General features: G+C 37.5%; 1 protein-coding gene across 2 annotated transcripts; it reads left to right on the plus strand.

Annotated features, from left to right (window-relative positions):
• Positions 1-12: 12 nt before the first annotated feature.
• LOC113673661 (protein Njmu-R1) lies at positions 13-14931 on the plus strand. 2 transcript variants are annotated; one of them, XM_089186024.1, is made up of 13 exons: positions 13-143; positions 204-338; positions 1225-1434; positions 2144-2224; positions 2613-2673; positions 2768-2824; positions 3394-3456; positions 3952-4016; positions 4100-4157; positions 4785-4881; positions 5621-5721; positions 6841-6911; positions 14585-14931. In XM_089186024.1, exons 1-13 carry the CDS (start codon positions 52-54, stop codon positions 14748-14750), a joined length of 1257 nt encoding a protein of 418 aa, XP_089042150.1. In that variant the 5' UTR covers positions 13-51; the 3' UTR covers positions 14751-14931. The 2 variants fall into 2 exon arrangements, with proteins under 2 accessions (XP_089042150.1, XP_089042149.1); XM_089186023.1 differs by having other exon boundaries at positions 37-338.
• Positions 14932-18464: the final 3533 nt, after the last annotated feature.

An 18464-nucleotide genomic window follows, 5' to 3' on the forward strand; every position in this document is an offset into this window, starting at 1 on the left:
CTTTGTAGCCAAGCCATCAAAACAAGGCTTGGCTGTAAAGCAACTTTCAAAATGGCGGACGAAGAAGCTAAGACAAATGAGAATATTGAACCAAAACAAAAAGATTTTTACGGATTCGCCCTGTACACGTACAATGCACGCAGGTATGCACGGTTGGTTTTTCATTCATGTTTCTTTATTTTACTGATTATTGGTCTTTTTAGACCAAGGAGTGCTGAAGTTGAGGAAAATAAAAACGGCCAAGACAGTGAAGATGGAGCTGTGTCAAGCAAAATTGTAGCTGAGGGATCTGTGTCTGATTTTCTTCGCAAGGAGGCGACAACTAATTATGATTTTAGGTGAGTAATTTTTTATACCTTTCTCTTTTTCTCTTGAGTTATTCGCTCTTGAGACAGGCCTGGACCGTAGCCTAATCGGCTACACCTTACTTGCTTTAGATTTCAAGGGAAATCTTCTGTACATTCGATTCTCTGCAAGTTTTGTTAGATTGTGCAATCCAGTTTGAATATTGCACATTTGAATTCTATACATTTCGCTGTAAATTTGGTGATAGATCCAGATAACAACTTCCACTTGATAATTTTGAGTTTTCTCATTACATGGTTGTTGGATAATGTATGGATCTTATGTGTAGGGAGAAGTAACAATTTGTTAATTACTTTGTGGCAATTAAGGGGTTAACCATTACTAGTTCACACTTATCTTCATGTAAAAAAAAAAACATAGGGGAAAGCAAACTGGACTTTAGATAATGCTGAAAAACAACATATGTACTCAATAGGCTAGGAAATAAACCTAATTGTTGTTGTTGTTGTTGTTGTTTTTGTTTTTTTGGTATTTTTTCACTTCTCACTAACTGAGTGTAAGGGCTATAATGGAGAATATTTGCTTGAGGTTGTGGCTTTCCAAAAATACAGTAAAATTCCACTAACTCAGACTTAGTGAACTCTTGAACTCTTAGTGAACTTGAAAAAGATCTGATTTCTTCGATCCTATTTTTTTTAACAGACATTAACTATATACTCACTTGAACCCCTGCTAACTCAAACTATATTTTGTTTCCCTTGAAAGTTTGAATTTGTAAGGTTCTACGATAGCTCATAATTATATTATATCCACTGAACTGTTCTGTATCACAAAATCCTACCAAGAAAGAACCAATGCGAATGCTGGGATTTATCTGAAGGCTACTTTTTCACATAATAATCTATTTCTTTTTTGTAGTCTATCTCTTTTGAGCACAAATTTGTCAGGAGAGCAGGAAACTGAACTAAGAACTTTCATGGCTAAACGACTTGCCAGAGGAACAGTCTACAGTGGCAATGGAAACATCAATGTACTTGAAAATCTTATTCCCGGTGATTCAGCACTTTGCTATTACTGTTTGCTGAGAGGTGGAAAGGAATGTGGTGACAGCATAGAACAACAAGACATGTATGATATTTACCTTAAAAATTTTTATTCTTAAGGTGAAAAATATTATCATGTTGTAGATGGTGATTATTTATAATCTCTCTTTTATGAACTATGAGTATAAATGGGTAGTAACTGTTGTAATATGCCTTTGTATGCTAAATTAGCACACTTACTATGGATATTCCCTAAATGCAACATTCTTTGTTCATGCTATAATTATATGCAGTTGGCGCTATAAACATAGAATTATGATAGTGTGTGAGAATGCAGAAAATTGGACCATTGAGTTTCTGAATAAACTTTGCTCTTAAAAAAAAGAAAGCTTGTCTTGTCCAAATACTTCTTCATGTTTGGAGCAAGAAAAGCACCACATGAGGAAACAGTAATGACTGTCTGGGGAACCTGAAGTTTTGAGGAGAAGTCTTGATTGACTGGCTTCCCATTCAGGGAGAATAGCAGTTCTTAAAGTGACTTGATGCTTCATAACCTGGGATAAGGTCAGGATGGATGGGCTACTTGGCTACATTTTTTTCTTTCTGTATACAACTCTCTTATAGCCTTCTACTACTTTCATTGAAGCCTCCAGAGCCTTCTTTGGAACAATAAAATATAACAAGGTCTCCCTCCCCTTTCCAAAAATGATTAAAAAAAGACTAATTCATCCTTGTTTGATATAATCTTCTCTTAGTTACCTGCAGGTTTAAGCATGTTTACTCTTGAATTACAGGGATTCCCCTGGATTTGGGAGTTTTCTATCTAAGGATTATGTCATCTGTCTTGTTTCTGGGAGTGAAAGTGGATTAGACTTGTATCCTTAAAATAGTACAGGATCAGATTTAAGTGCTTTCTCTTTGGTGAAGGTGATTATAGAGTGCATTCCCATCTCACAGCTTCTCTCTAAAGGTCTTCCTCTTTCTTTCTCCAAAAATGAAGTGATTGTCTAATGGTAGTGTAATATTACTACAATATTTGAAAATCGTTTAACTCCCAAGATCTCAAAGTCAACTATCCTTGCTGTCTGTTATTCATTTCTTTATCAATTATCAATAGAAAATATTGTGGCTCAGACAAAGTGGGAGCAAGGCCACCAGAAATTCAACTTTTCAATTCAGAGAAGAGAACTTTTACTCCTACCAGCTGCAATACTGGAAACAGTGTTTTCACTTACATCAATGAAGCCTTAACATCTTTCTCAGATTTCAAAAAGAGCTTGATGAATACAGCAAAGGGCTTCTACCATACATTGACAAATATACTGTAAGCTTAATATCTTTTAAACAAATTGCACTTGCATATTTACAAAGCACAGTCACAATTATATTAGTAATTTTGAGACATGTTATCTTTTAAGGAATCATTAGATGTTCAAGAGAGCTTCAAGCATCTAGAATTTTGGTATGAGGAAAATGTAAGTCTAATAACTAAATTCACTCTATAAATTTGTGCTCTAATACAGTCTTGATTTATTCCTTATAAAAGAGCAACTATATAAAATGTTAAATTGACTCACACTCGGTATGAATAATTTTCCTCTTTATTTACCAAATCAAGTAAACTCCATGAGTCATACTGTGTGATCATTTGTCATCAGAAATAATAATTGAGGTGAACACAGTATCTCCTCCTTTATCTCCCTTATCAACATTCATCTGATTTATGTGATTGTGAATTTCACTAATGTTGTCCACTTTCAGCAAAAACAATCATCTTGCTTTTTCTCTGCTTGTCTCTCAACATATTCACAGAATACAGCCTACATTTTCCACTGCCATCTTCCTTGTTATTTCCTTTTAGTTTTCACCTTCCTTCAGGTGAACTTGAACCATGTCACTTTACTGCTTTTTTTTGTTTTAATTCTACTCCATTTATTTGAAAAATGTTTCCTCCTTGCTTTTAGCAAGGATAAACTGCATATGCCTTGAATACTTACTGTTGGATCAAGACTTCTCAGAAATGCCTGTAATTTGTTTTTTACAGGTTGAGTTTGTGTGTCGATGCACAAGTCTATTGAAGGAAGACGTGGCTGTTCTCATAGGGCTGGTGAGAAAGTAGAGCCATACCCAACTTATATGTACAGGATCAAGCTTTTTTCTACTGCTGGAATAACATGATGGGATAAAGATTTTCTTAGAACATTGAGGGTTACAGTTAAACCCCTAATAGGAGATAAGGTGGCTTGATGGTTGGGATACTATTCTTTGATTCAAGAGGTATAGGTTCACCCATAGATAGTTCTCTACCATGTAGGACACTTACACACACACACACACACACACACACACACCCCCCCCCCCCCATGCCTCTTTCTTACAAGAAGTATAAATTGGTAGTACAGTAGTGCAAAATCAGAAATTTTCAGAAACTAGACAAAATGTGTGGAGGGGGTGGGGGGGGGTGGGGTTTGCCCTTCAGTTCATCAGTATTAACTACTTTGTAGCAAAATTTATAAACAGACATTCCATAAACGCTAGACATGTTTTTCTTATGTGTGTGTGCTTTTTTTAAATTTAATTTGCTTTCTTTTTTATTTTACAGGGCCTTTTAGGTGGAAATTTAGAGGTGCAAAGTGATGATGAAAAGCTTAAAATGGACCTGAAAATGTGAGCTGCATTGTTATGTTTTTTGTTTTGTTATGAATGAATACTTTGCCTCTTGGAGCTGAAAATTTCTTCTAATCCTCTAGGTTTGTTGATGCTTGTAGCATGGTGAATGTGTTGGGAACGTCAGTGGATATCCCCATGGTAAGTTATGTTTTAAAAGAGGAATTTTAGGTACTGAAAACTTGAAAGTCATCATGATAGCATTGTAAATCAGTATTGACTAATCAGGGGTTTAAACGTAGAAGCAGAAAGTCTATTCTAGCCAAACTGTCTAGGAAACCTGACAATATGCTGGAGATTAAGCATCCCATCCATGCAGGGCTTATAGGAATACTCCTTGTCACATCATGCTATAAAGACCAAGATACAGTGTAGTGCCTTTTGGGCCAGTTAACTTTATTGTGCAGACTTTACCTTCCCTTACAGTCTCCCTCTTATCTTCTTATGGACTGGTAAAAGGGGCTGTTAGGCAAAACCAAAGTACAAGAGCCTGCTCTCAGGGCAAACAGAAGGCTGTAAGTGGTCTTGCTGGCTGGGGTAGACAGTGGGTAAGGGGCATTTATTCAAACCTCTGCAAGAGTTTGTAATTATAGCCAACAGGGATATATCATAGGTAGACACTGAGACAAGTTCACATCTAGTCAGAATGCTGAGACAGTGGTGTTCCAAGTTCAAGGAAGCAGAGTGCTGAACTGTACACACTTGTAATGCTTTTTCTGTCTGAAATAACAGTTGAATGTAACAGTTCTCCATCACTTAAATCGGTAGGATATGGAAAACAAGAAACTGTCAAAGTGTTGCACAGCCATACCTAGCAAAGTCACCATGAAAGCAGATGGTGGGGCATATGAGTTAAGCAGCAAAGGTATTTTGGGCATGTAGTTAGCAAACAAAACTTGACTTTGGATGTCCAAAAAAAGGTTTTATGACTGTAAATATAATAAGAAAGATGGTAAGGGACTTGAAGGAGTGTACTGTGTTGTGCTCCAGCACTGTTGCATGTTCATGATGAGATGAAAGAGCTTCTTTTTCCAAGTTTGTACTATCTCTGGTAGAACCTAAATCGTTTGAAGTAACTTCAGATTAGAGCAGGAGACACTACATATTTTAAAGCTTTATAGAATGACTGAGATACTACTAGAACCCTGATTGGTCAAAACCTTATTGTTTATTGCACTGGTCAACCCATGGAAATTGAGCTTTTTTTTCTATAAAAGCAATAGAATGCACCTGCTACTGGTTTAGCAGTGTAATAAACCACTTTTGGATGTTGGGAGAATGCTTGAAAAGTTTGTAGTCACAAGCCAGAGGGGAAGAATTTACAAACTGTTTGCGTGTTTTCTCAACATCCTTAGTGTTTTTGTTGTGCTGGTGAAACTGATAGAGAGTGCAGTCTATTGCTATTATAAAATAAACCTCAATTTTCTTTGGGTTGACCAGTGGTGCAATAAACAATAGGGTTTTGACCAAACAGGGTTCTTGTAGTATCTAGGTCATTTTCTAAAGTTTTATAACACAAAGTGCGTATGTGAAATGTGTCTAAGAGAAATTTGTCACATGATAATTAAGTCTAAATCTGGAATTGTTTTCTGATTTTTTTGTAGTAAGTACGCGGTTTTGTAGAGAATGGGCAAAAACCATGTTGAGTGAAGCAGTGGACAATCCTGTCTTCCTTCGACAAGTGATTGAGAACTACAAACTGAGGGTAATTTTTGCTAATCTGAGTGCCTGTTCCATTTTACTTTTGTGTGCGATTGATCTAGAAAAAAAAGGCTATTTTTTTCCAAACCAATCAAATTCAATACCTTTAACAATCGCAACTAGGCAACTGGCCCTCCCCCACGTAATTTTTCATTTTCAGCTATGACATCTCATTGGCTCATTTAGATATCCACTTCTTCTGATTGGCTGTTTAGACTTCTCTGCATCTATGAACCGACCCAAACCTCCATCGCTTTTTTTCTGCCGCTATAATCGCACCGTTTATCAATTCGCTTCGTTTCCTGACTGAATGCCTGAAACGGGCGCTTTTATTATGTGCATCTTTCGCAATTAAAAGACAGGAGGCAGCGTCAAATGCTGTAACGTGTCCAATGTTGTCCTTTATATGTTGCCAAGATACCTAACTGATATTGTCTGGTATTTTGTGGCTTTACTGAACTAGTAATTGCATACATTTTCTTTCTTCTGAAAAGCAATACTCTTTTTTTAGATATCACCGGTTTCCTTGTTTTAACACAGGACTATACAAAACGTTTGTTGTAAGCGATGCGCACTTTTCTACGAGAAGATAGGCGAAATTTCACGTTATGAGTTCCGGTGTAAAACCCCATAAAGCGAATTTTATGCCTGACATGAATTGGTTGCTAATGCAATGACTTGCTGGCTTTTTAATTATCTGCGAACGTTTGATGCCCGAACTTCCTGTCTCAGACATTTGTATAAAACTGAGTTAATCCCTTAATCTTTTAATTATATATGATAATCAAGACCTTGAATAGATAACAATTAGGTCTGAAATTCATTAAGGCAGTAGTATCTCAATGAAAAGCCCTACGTCGATCTTTGAACAAAACCAAGTAAAAATTTGACGGAAAAAAAATTTTCTGCCTGTATTGAAAAGAAACGCTCTTAGGCCTATAAATAGAGATTCTTTAGAATTATCTGTCAGATTACTGCTTCTAAAACTAACAACACCTCTTGTCTGGCCGCCATTAAGCACAAGCTTGATTGCACTCTTTTGTGTTCGAATTCTGACACCCCGCCTTGTTACACTGCTTTCGAGTTGTTAACGTGTTTGATATCTATCTTTTTTTCCCCACAGGTAAATCACGATTTGAATACATTGAAGAGACTCCTAAGACAGGCAGAGACTGATCATTATGCTTTGTATAGGCAAGTTTCCAACAATGATATAATCAAAATACTATATTTCTGTTGTGGCGTGGAATATGAGGCAGGGAAGGGAGGGGAGGGTGGAAAAACAACATGTCCTAACATTACTTCTAACTTGAGCTGGTTGAGTTGTCCACTGCCTGTTCGCTGCGAGCTTCAGGATTAGGTTGTACTGACATAGTAATAGGAAAGAATTAACAACTCAAAACCTTATATTTGCCGAAGTAGCTTCGAAATGAACAAAAGACGTTCTCACTTCGACGCAGAATTTTAGTGCCTGTTTTGTTTACTCCAACACATTTAATTCATAATTTTGCATTAGGGTTCAAATGGATCTCATAAAGCCTAAACCGCTCGTGATTTTAGCAAGGAAATTTTAAGAATAAAAAGCTTTCCGTGCGAGGCGAATTGCTCGTTACTTTTTAAATACATTTCATAATCTTCACTCCCTCGACGACAATTTTAATTTTTCCGGACAGGAACTTTTGTGAACGCTTCACTCACTACAGCTTTTACTGCGTATTCACTTTGCATATAGTTAACTGAAAAGCATAAAAAGTAATATTTCCAAAAAATAGTAATATCTCTTTGTAAGTTTGTATGAATTTTTATTTTTTAATCTGCAATGTCAATTGCGACAAGAACGAATCATTTCGGTTCAAGGAGTTTTTAGTTTGTCTCAACACTCTGGTAAAAGGAAATAAGCAAACTCATTTCGTATAACACGTTTTTCACAACTTTTATTTTCCCAAAAATTTAATATAGCTTGTTGAATTTTAAATTTGCCCTACGTTTGTATGCTGACTTGATTTTGTTTGTTGAAACTGTTTTGTTCGACTTATTCAAAGTCAAATACGGAAAACGGTCAAAGAAAGGCAGAGAGCCATTCACTTTCGTCTAAAATCAACATCAGAGACTACGTGTCAGTGAATCCATTGTGCAGTTGTAGAAAACCATTCACGCGTTACTTAGTGACAATGCCATTCAGTTTTTTTTTAACTCTTGTCTCAAAAGAGTTACTGAGAGCTTCAAAATTAGCCGCAAATTTGGACAATGTTGAAAACGAGAAGTACTATTGAAAGTACCACTCAGATATTTGAAAATCAAGTTTACTTGACCTAAGGTTTCAAACTGTCGCTGTGGTTTGTGATAACTTGTTTGCGCAAGTTGTCCAGCTAATTTAACCGTCTAATTCTTTTTATCTCGCTGCAATTGTTGTTTGTTCAGTCATACACGCAGTTGTTTCTAGGCTCGTCGAAGGGAGGAAAAATAAAATTGCATGTAATTGTGTGTTACCTAACCACTCCTTTCGGGAATTCAGTCGACTCTGTAGTGTGCTTCAGGGCAAAATATTGAGTCAAACTTCAAGAGAGTGTGTTATAGACTAATGTCAATACCGCAAAATCGAAGCGCGAATTTGTTATTAACGGATAATTGTGGTCGGTTTGTTTCTGTTTGCGTCACTAAGATAATAGGTCAGTTCGGAATGATAACGCCCCGCTCTTGTGGGTTCAGAAAGGCAACACCCCCGTGCACTGCTTTTTCTTGTCGCGCAATTGAATCCGTGTTTACCAGTTTTGGTTTTTTTCATTTCGCCTTAGGCTTTAACTATGCGTGTTAACATATTTCTAGAAACACTGAAGATATTTGTTGGGTGCATTTAGGCTGTTTGTTCAGTTTTATTTGAAAATATTTGCATATCAGTAGTGGTGTGAATAGCACATATGTGACTATTTTCTGTTGGGTCAATTTAAGGATTGAAAATAAGCGACATCAGATGTGAATTTCATTGTCCTTTGCATTCGTATTCCTTCGTAATAGCGTGAATTTTTTTCTTGGTGTTCGTCATTAAAATATAAAATGGTTTTAAACAAAAGGAAACCGACCAGCTAATATCGAAGACGTTTCTGTAGGTGGTTAAGATTAACACAAGTTTTTTACAGTACCGGTCTGCCTCAGTTGTCAACCATGTGCAGAAAAAAAACGTTTCAAAGCAAATGAAAGAAAGTGAGTTGTTTATGATAGCTAGAATAACTTTATTCCACGAAACAACAATCATTCCACCATTCCGTGCGTTATCGAGTTATATTTAACACGGAAGAACTCGAATGAAAGAAGAGACTTGCTCGAGGCATAGCCGGAGGCGATTTTAGCTTCTCGAATGTTTTACCAAACTTTCCGCGCGCACTGTAAAGCGACATTGCGTGCGGGATAGAATCATAAATCAATTTTTTCGTCGTTCTCTCTCTCCGATTGGCTGGAATGCGCAACGACCCTTGCTCTGCAGACTATCTGGCCTAACTGGGCCAATGCATAGTTAGAATTCTTGAAAACAAACCTGTGGAAATTTGCAAACTAGTTTAGAAAATATAGCTGATTAATTCATGGAAAGAAAACAGAAGAGAGGAGTTATTTTGTGTCTCTCCAGAAATGTTTGTGAGTTTAATTTTGCATAGAGTTTTGTCTTCGCCAAATGCACGTTAGAATTTTGAGGACTCTTAAAACTCTTACACGTGAAATTTCTGTTGTTGATATGCATTTCAAATCGGTTGCTAGATATTCGCAATTCATGGTTCTATTTTAGTCTGCAAGAAGAAAGTATCTTTTTCTGATGCAAAGAATTGAATTTTGCTCGCCAATATTTGTGTAAACCCTGTGTTTCGTATATTTCCGGTGGGAATTTGCACAAAACCATGCAAAAACGTCTTCGGAAACATCTTTTAATGTTGTACTGATTTGGTACACAGGACAATTTCAAGAACTAACAATTTCCCTCGCTGATCGAAGAGTAGCCGAATGTTTAAAAAACACGCCTCTGTTGTTTAGTTATCATATATTCATACCATGATTTTGTATATACTTGCTTAATGTTTTCAAGTTTTTCTTTAAGTCTTAGTCGTGTTAAAAAACAAAGACAGTTTAGCGCAATCATTTTTTTTTTGAGATCTCATTAATGGTGGAAAAACTGACCTATAGTCAATTTCTTTATTGTTCGGTAAGGCCGATCGTTACGTATGGTGCAAATTGCAGAGAAGTAGCACAATTCAGCATTTTAATCCTTGAAACCTTAATTAAATCCTTTGCGGGAACAAGAGGTATCTGTTCTTCAGAGAAATGGTTTATAACAGAACCTGCAAGTTTGCATCATGTTTCTATGGCAAGTATTATAGAGATAGTTAACGAAGGCTTGCAACGTTTAATCCCCAAGTTCAGCTCGAAATCAGAATTGCAAACCGCTAAACAAGAGCGCCAGTTTCTGTTGGACAGCGTCCAGCCAAAACAAACTCGATTAGCAGCAAGATTCACTGATAGAAACAAATCACTAGATTTAAGATAAAGAATATTTATTTTTATATTTCATTTTCGCCCCCTGTCAGCATTTTTTAACTTTGCCGTCGTCATATTATCTAAGGAACGTCAGATATTATAAACCAAATATCTGTCTGTGAAGCTATTTATAAGCTCTGCCATCAAGTAAAAAATACCAGAGAAAATTCAATTAGTAGTGCGTGGACACTCAACTTTTCAAGTGGCGTTTTTTTCGCTTATAATTTCAGCACACGATCCACAACAGAGACGTGAGCATATCTTTACTTCTCTGCCTGCTGGGAAGATAACACTGCATCTATTTTTAAACAATCATGATGATTGATTGATTTTCGATTGAAGAATTGTTGCATGATGAACACTCACTTGGTTCTATTTTTTTAAGAAACATCTTTAGATTTATTTCTACCACTGTCTGTTTTTCAAAGGAACCATATGAAAATTCACTTTTTTTGACCATCCCCTTATGATTACAAGTTGAATCTTATCGTACCTTCTTCAAGTTTTTATATTTTGTAAAGAAGAAAACATTGACAAGGCGAAATTTTGTTTCGTAAGAAAAATATTTAAAATGTCTGTTTGTGAGCTTCTTGCGTGAGGATAATCGCCCTCAATACTTGTTTCTGTCTTTCCCGGAATTAAGCTTTTCATATCATTCCCGGCTAGAAAAATTAATTATTTAAGGCACGAAATAAGAGAAGAGAGAGAGATTGATCAACGCCGCCCACGACATCAGTTCCGTACTAAAACTCTGAAAACCCATTTGACCAAATATGGATGTGCAATGCAGAAATATTTCGAATCAACTTCCGCCCGTCCTTCTGACAATCTTTAAATCGGGTTTGGTTGGCTTAAGCCGTATTACCTTCCCTTCCGCGCTTTCTCAGCGCTTGCTACATGAGTACTTCCGTTAAACACTCGGCGAAAGCTCCGTGGGATACTCGCGGACACTGAATGCCTCTAACTAGATCTGATACACGTTCATTTGACCATTCAGTGCTTTCAGGGAATCGTCGTAGACTCCTTTCAAAGTCAATACTCGTCCATCCTCCTCGCGTGAGCACACGCAAGGTTTACGCGAATAATGAAAATTAGTCTCTATGGAAAATAGGAACACCAGTTAGAACAGTCTTTGGACTTGGGACCTAGTACTATCGCACTGTCATGTCAGTTAAACCATCAAACACCTTCATATTTACCTTGAAAGCAACTGAGGTTTTTTTTCTTGGCACTCAGTTGAACATTGGCGGAGAAAAAGTGGTGGGTTTATTTACCTTGGCCCCTGACTTCGTCGTGTCAGCACATGAGTAGTGTCAATCTATGGAAGGGGTGTGTTGATGTAAGTTTTCCGGACTGCAAAGCATATTTGATAAAAGAAAACGATTTAAAATCATTAGAAAAATCCCCCAGAATGCGGGACCTAACCCTTTAAAGAAAAACTAAAGTAAAATATTAGTGAGGGGATTACAAGTTGATACAATGCCAAATCTCCAAACTAACATCAGGAGAATTGTATGACAGACAGTAAGGAGAATTTCTAATAAAAAATGAAAAAATAAGTGTCCTTGACGCTAAACATACTCCAGATAGGTTTCGTTACAGAAAGAATTGCTTCTAAAATGCCATACTGACTACCTAACGTGCTTACGGAATTGTTGTGTCACTTGGCTTCACTTCCACATTGTTTGACCCAGACTAATATTTCCGAATTCAATCCACCGAAAATGCTTGACCCATTAACCCCTAGCTAAGTGGTTTAAGGGGTGCTGTCATTCCCGGCGCTTTCTGGCGTGAATACAAATTTTCCATATGACCGGATTGCCAACTGACAGGCTGGCTGAAGCATCTATTTTTTAGTGAGAATTGGTCAGGTAACGTTTGAATCTCATGGAGTGAGGAAACAACACTTAAGATGTCTGATGATAGTTTTGAGCGAATAGCCGTAGATTTAATTACACTGAATGCCTCAAACTAGATCTGACATAGGAAGCTTCCGAGAGGTATTTGTAAACAGTTCATGTCTTTCAGCAAAGTGCCCTTTTGAGCGGTTGAGTGATATTGTGTTCAACTCAACAGATTTAGGAGAGCTTGAGGCGACTGATGGCAGCCTGTGGTTATTTAAAGTGGTTCAGTCGTGATTTGGCTATTCCACCTTCACTGTTCACGATACAGCAAACGTTTCGTTTATTTTCAGTTCAGTTTTTAAAGAATGAAGACTTTCTGACAAGGAACGAGAAGTTTTGGATGCCTCAAAGAAATGTTACTGCTCGAGAATGTTGGCTTTGACGCATCGGCTTCGACAATCGTTTGACCGGATTGGGAGTTACTACATCACGGGCGACGAGCGGGGATAGAAAAAACGACCCAAATATGAGCGGTCAGCGGTGAAACAGCTTTTATACTTCATATAGAGACATAATTTGTTGTTCCAGAGACAATCGTGCTGTAAAGCCGAAATGTTAACAGTTTACTTCACAGTTTAAGCAATTTTTCAAAAGTGTTGATTGAACTCATATCTTTTACTGCTTTAATAAACAATGGAGGCTTCGGAGAGGGAGTCAGTGGCATTTGGAAAGGCACCAAGAATAATTATATATATGGTTTGTAGCTAGCTGGTCTGTAAGATTTGCAAAGACGACGATGGAGAGGATTGGCTCGGGTGCGATAGCTGCGGCCAGTTTTTCCATGCAAGTTGTCTGGATGTGCCTTTCGCGGAGACACTTACGCAACATTTCACCTGCCCTTAGGGTGGCTTCTTGTCAGCACAAGTAGAGTTTAAATTTTAAAGCTGACTATAACAACGAACCAGATGATGAACTTAATGTCATGTACAGACCTTAATTTGCAAGATAAGAAATACAGTCCTTGGTAGTCAATTAAGATAGATTTTCGCGAGCGTCAATGGTGCAGAATCGTAACTTGATGGAGCCAACAGTGGACAACATCCCAGAATTCAAACTTTGTGATTTTTTTCTCTGCTTAAACGCTAAGTCAGTTGTTCAATTGAATAGGAAGAAAAACATTTCGAACGGAAAACGGCATTATTTGCACGTGTGGATCTTTTGAGAAAAGGTCTCCTAAACGAGTGGTCTTGATTGTAAATATTTAAGGAATGGTAAATACATTAGCCTTAACATGGCTGTTTCTCGAAGCTCAGTGTTTTCCTACTTGCCTTTTTTCCACGTGAATTGGGGGCGATTGAATAGATATAATATGCAGTAAAAGAACTTCAGCTGATAGAAATTTTAAATTTCTCATCTTAGGCTGTGGATACAAAATTCAAGTGAAAAGGAAGCCAACTGTGATTAATGCTTTGAACAAGTCAAGATACATTTTTTTCGTCACACAACAAGTTACATAACGTGAATATTATTCTTCTTGATGCCTTTCCCGGTGTCACCAAAGCCTTTCCCGATGCCTCCGTTGGTTAATAGAGCATTAAAAGTATTGTTCCAGTCAAAGCTTGAGGAAACTTGCTTAACTTTTTAAGTAGCGAAGTGTAACTTGGTAACATTTCGGCTTTACAACACGATTGTTTTCTGCAACTACAAAACGTACATTTAATTCTTCTTGGTACCTTTCGGATGCCACCGATGCCTTCATTGTTTATTAAAGCAGTAAAAGATATATGTACAATCAACACTTTTGAATTGCTTAACATTTTATTTAGCGAAGTAAACTGTTTACACTTCGGCTTTACAACACGATTGTTTCCTGATACTACAAATGATATGTCTATATATGATGTATGAAAGTTGTTTCACTGCTGACCGCTCGTATTTGGGTCGTTTTTTCTATCCCCGCTCGTCGCCCGTGATGTAGTAACTCCCGACCGGATTTTGGTGCAAACTTGTCATGTGGTCGACTTTGTGCCAAGATCTTGTTTTGGATTCGGCCAATTTTAAATTAGATCATGGTCAACTCAGTAGAGACTTACTATACCGTTACCTATTGGCAGGACGTGATTCATTTAATTAAGAACTACCTTGAATTTGAAATTACACGAGTTGAATAACTAACGTTATCCACACGTCGCGCTCTGAACTGATAAGAGATATAACTTATCAAACTGGCGGTGTCCGTGATTATTATTATTATTATTATTATTTAGATTTAGAATTTTAAACTCTTTGTTTTGTTTCTGAACTCTTAACGTAATTTATTAAAGTAATGAAGCTGAGTTTGGTACTCTATTAGCACACGTATACCCAGTATGTACGTTCCTTTTTTTACGTGGTCGTCTTTTGCTTTAGGTGTCACATTTCACGCAGACGTATTCTCTTGTCTGTGTTAGTTATTGTTCCGTAATAAATATTTTCTAATTCGGGTATCTTTTGTTTTTTCAGATCGTATGTGTTTCTCCTCAAATGTGGAAATGGCCCTATTTTGCTCAGAAACGCCACATTAGAAGCTCACGCTCTCTGTTCTGACGATACACTCAATATAATTAAAGTGCTAGAAGAGTACATTGAGGAGAACGATAACTTTGGAATCAAAGCTCTGGCCGAGTGAACAGAAACGATACAACGAAATTCAATTTCCCCTTTTGAGTGCACCGGCCTAGTCAGGCCCAGCCCATCGAAAATTTATTCAATCAAGAATACTGTTACAATTTTAAAACGGCTTGTATTTAATATATGTATATGTACTGTGGGATTACGGTTGTTTGAACATTAAAAATGAATTTAGGAAATAGATGCTGAATTTACATGCTCTGGTTGATAGAAACAGTGCGGTGCGGGAGGGGAGGGAGTGGGCGGAAGGGGGGTCCTCCTCCCTCAGTTGGTCTATGTCGTCAAACAGAGTAAAGATATTAGTTTCTTGAGTATTAATCGTGCTTGTAATCTCACTATTCAGCGTCTCGAACCGGGTGTCATCCCCAACCTAAAGTCATTCTACCTTTTAACATGTTAGGGGACTGTAGTATGTTTGTTTTACACAAGGTCAGTGTTTAAGGACAATGGCGGCACTCCCCCAGCCAAACTTTTCTGTATACCCCTCCCAGGGGAAAGGTTTGATTCTCTTGGCTGCCCTCAAGGAAAAAATCCCTTTCTACCTGGCGAATCCTTATTTTGCAGCTGAGAGACTTCCAGGCACTAGATATGAACCACGATATTCCAGCTACTCCAGCCAGCCGCGGGAACTTGGGTCGAGCCCTATCAATCACTTGTCCTTACACGTGACCTTGGCCAGAAGCTCATGTGAAAGACGTCGAGTTGGTCGTGGTCTCCTATCCTTTTAACTCCCATAAGTGACCAAGACATAATTTCTCCTTACTCTATCAATACAGTATCATGCAGACAAGCGATGGGAATAAATAATAATATCAGTTACGGGATTATTAGAAGATACAATACCAAATTCTCCAAACTGATATCGTAGGAATTGTATCGCAGACAGCAAGGAGAATTACTTATGAAGTCCTATGAGAAAGGAAACCATCTCAGGTGGTGCGGTCCTCTCGACAAAACCTCTTTCTGCAGCGTGGCGCTCCATCCCGCCCTGGAGACGAGGTCCATTACTGCTCCGTAATTATTGCCTCTAAATTTGCTATTTGATTGGTCTAGAAACTCGTGATACTCTCTTAACCCCTTTCAACCAATCACGACTTGAACACTCGCCTTTTCCCGCGCTTCAAACAGGTTGCCTGTTTTTTCCTCGAGTTCTCATTGGCTCCCTGATATACTATCCTTCTCTCACATTTGGCGCTGTGATTAGTTTGCTTTTGTTTTTACGACACTCAATCGAAATTACCCAACCATTCCTCTTCTTTCCGCAATTTTGCGAGAACAGACCTCTTCAAAATCCTAAACAGCCGAGCCTCACTTTCAAAATGTGCCGTGTTGGCAAAACCTTTGTGATGGCAATATTAGGTTTTGTTTACAGAATAACAAAGACTGATTTTCAAATCAAAAGATCGCTCTTACCCTTATACTGAAAAAGAGGCTTAAGTGAGCATCTCGGAAATGGTCTATTCAAACTTTTTGTGGTCTCTCCTAATTAAGATATGCCCCTTGAGATTTACAACTTCCCTAACTGATTTATTGATTGGACAAACCTCATTCGGCGAGCAGATCAGTGAAACTCCGTTGAGACATGCTAAAAAAGTGATTCAAAGTCTCCGAGATTGATAGTAGTCGCCAACATTACTTATATGGATTAAATAGAGATCTGCGAACTAACCGTTTTTGCTCCTAATAAAGGATGTTATTCGTTTTTTCTCGAGTCTGAGACAAGGAAAAATTCATCGCCCACGGGAAGTCACACCCTAGTTATTCGGATTTCGCGGTCTGGTGAGCAAGTGAGGCCTCACGTTAGGTTCTGTGTTATTTATACCATGAGGATCAGTAATGTTAAACTTGAAACGTCGTATGAGTAAACATAGCAAAAAGTGTGGTAAATTCATGGCCCCGAAATATGTCATCCTGCTTATTTTAATCATTACTGCTTTTTCATGATGATTTTCACGTTCATTTGTTTTGCATTCAAAAGCAACCGCCAAACCGCAAACGAGGGACACTCAATAGGTCTCAATATAACGGCCACTTCAGCTAATGACTTAAAAAAAATAAGAATTTTTTTCCCTCAAAAGCTTGCAACTTCCCTAACAAATCGTGCGAATGAACTATTGCGTTGCCAAACACAATGATAAAAATAGTTGCTTCCCAAAACAGTTTGTCAGGACTGTTCTAGTAGCTCATATAACGATCATCGAGGAAACGCTTTGACACTAATAATCCTATATTGTGCGAGCTAAGTTTAACAATAGAAAATGAGCGTCAACTTCCTCAAAGTTCTTCCTTATTTTTCCTTGCCTTTGGTGCCCGCCTTCTCTGCTGTAGAAGCGTTCAATATTTTGGACCCCGACCAATTAAATTGTGTGAAAATCATTACATCATAGCGGTTAAAGAAGACTTCTTTGAGTAGTAATGCAAGTTTTTTCATCTTCAATGTCTCTCTTCGTTGTTCGCCAAATATGTAATCAGAAGAGAACCACAGACAATTAAATCCATTTGAACGGTGTTGAGGAAACTGTCGGCACTTTCGATATGGGTTTGATTTTTTTCTTTAAAAGACTAAAGGTAATATTCGGTGTCTCTTTACTTAAAGCTACCAAACAATGGTAAGGCACGTGTGTCTGTGTAATTAACGTGTTTTGTCGGCTTTATTTATTCATTTCCTAAGCCCAAGCTTCGTCTTATTTGAAAACAAAAGAAAACAATCAAAACTCAGGTGAAAATAGCAACAAATCTTGCCGTAAATAAATCGGACTACATGCGAGTATCGTGCGTCTTTAGCAACTTCTTTTTCTTTTATATTTCATAGTTGATACCATTTACTTTTTAAGAGAATTTAAAAAAAAAAACTACATCGCTATTTTTTCAATTCTTGTCAGGACTCAAGTGATGACGGAATTTCTATTTATATCCGCATTTGCTTGTTCGTTTTGAATTCGTGTGTTCGTAATAGTTATTTATAATTGCAAGACTTTCACTAAAGTAAAGCAGATTTTACTCCATTTAAATAGATAAAAAATCTTTTTAAAGAAGAAAAATGCGAATGGCAGGTTCACAGTGTCAATCGAAATCGCCGCTTTTGGCAGATTGTGCAATGCTCACAGTCGAGAAATTCTCGTTGGTTCACAAACGAGAATTCCCTCATCGGAAACGCTTAATACCTTAATATTTAATCATAGATAATCACTGTCGTTTATTGTCAATATTTATATAAAAGTTTTAGCATTAGTTCTAAATATAAGTAAATAAACTTCACGGTAGATTTTCTGATAAAACGCCGACCTCGTGATCAAAATTCATTCATACTTTAAGTTTTGTTCCGGTTCTCGGGGATATCGGAACAAAATGAGAAGACCACGGGTTTAGAGCAGGAAAGGTTCTAAAATGACGTGAAATTCCCAGATTAACTTTAGGAATATTCAAAATACTATTTCCAAACTTTAGATGATTGATTCACAAGCATTGGAGGCGTCAAAATACTTGGCAATTTCGTATTTGGCATTCGTAAAGGCCACAAAATTCGAAGAGCCGGGACACCTAACGCCCGCATCTCAAGCATCAAAGTGTGATGTATGACGAAAAGATTTCACGGAACGATATTGGTTTTCGGAACGAACCCGATATCAATAATAAATTTCAACGGTGAGGTTTAGTTTAGCCACAAGCACGTAGACAAAACCCAGACATTATTTCTGCAAAGTCTAAAACT

Source organism: Pocillopora damicornis, chromosome 10, assembly GCF_964200805.1.
Source record: "Pocillopora damicornis chromosome 10, jaPocDami1.2, whole genome shotgun sequence".
NCBI classification, from domain to species: Eukaryota; Metazoa; Cnidaria; class Anthozoa; order Scleractinia; family Pocilloporidae; genus Pocillopora; species Pocillopora damicornis.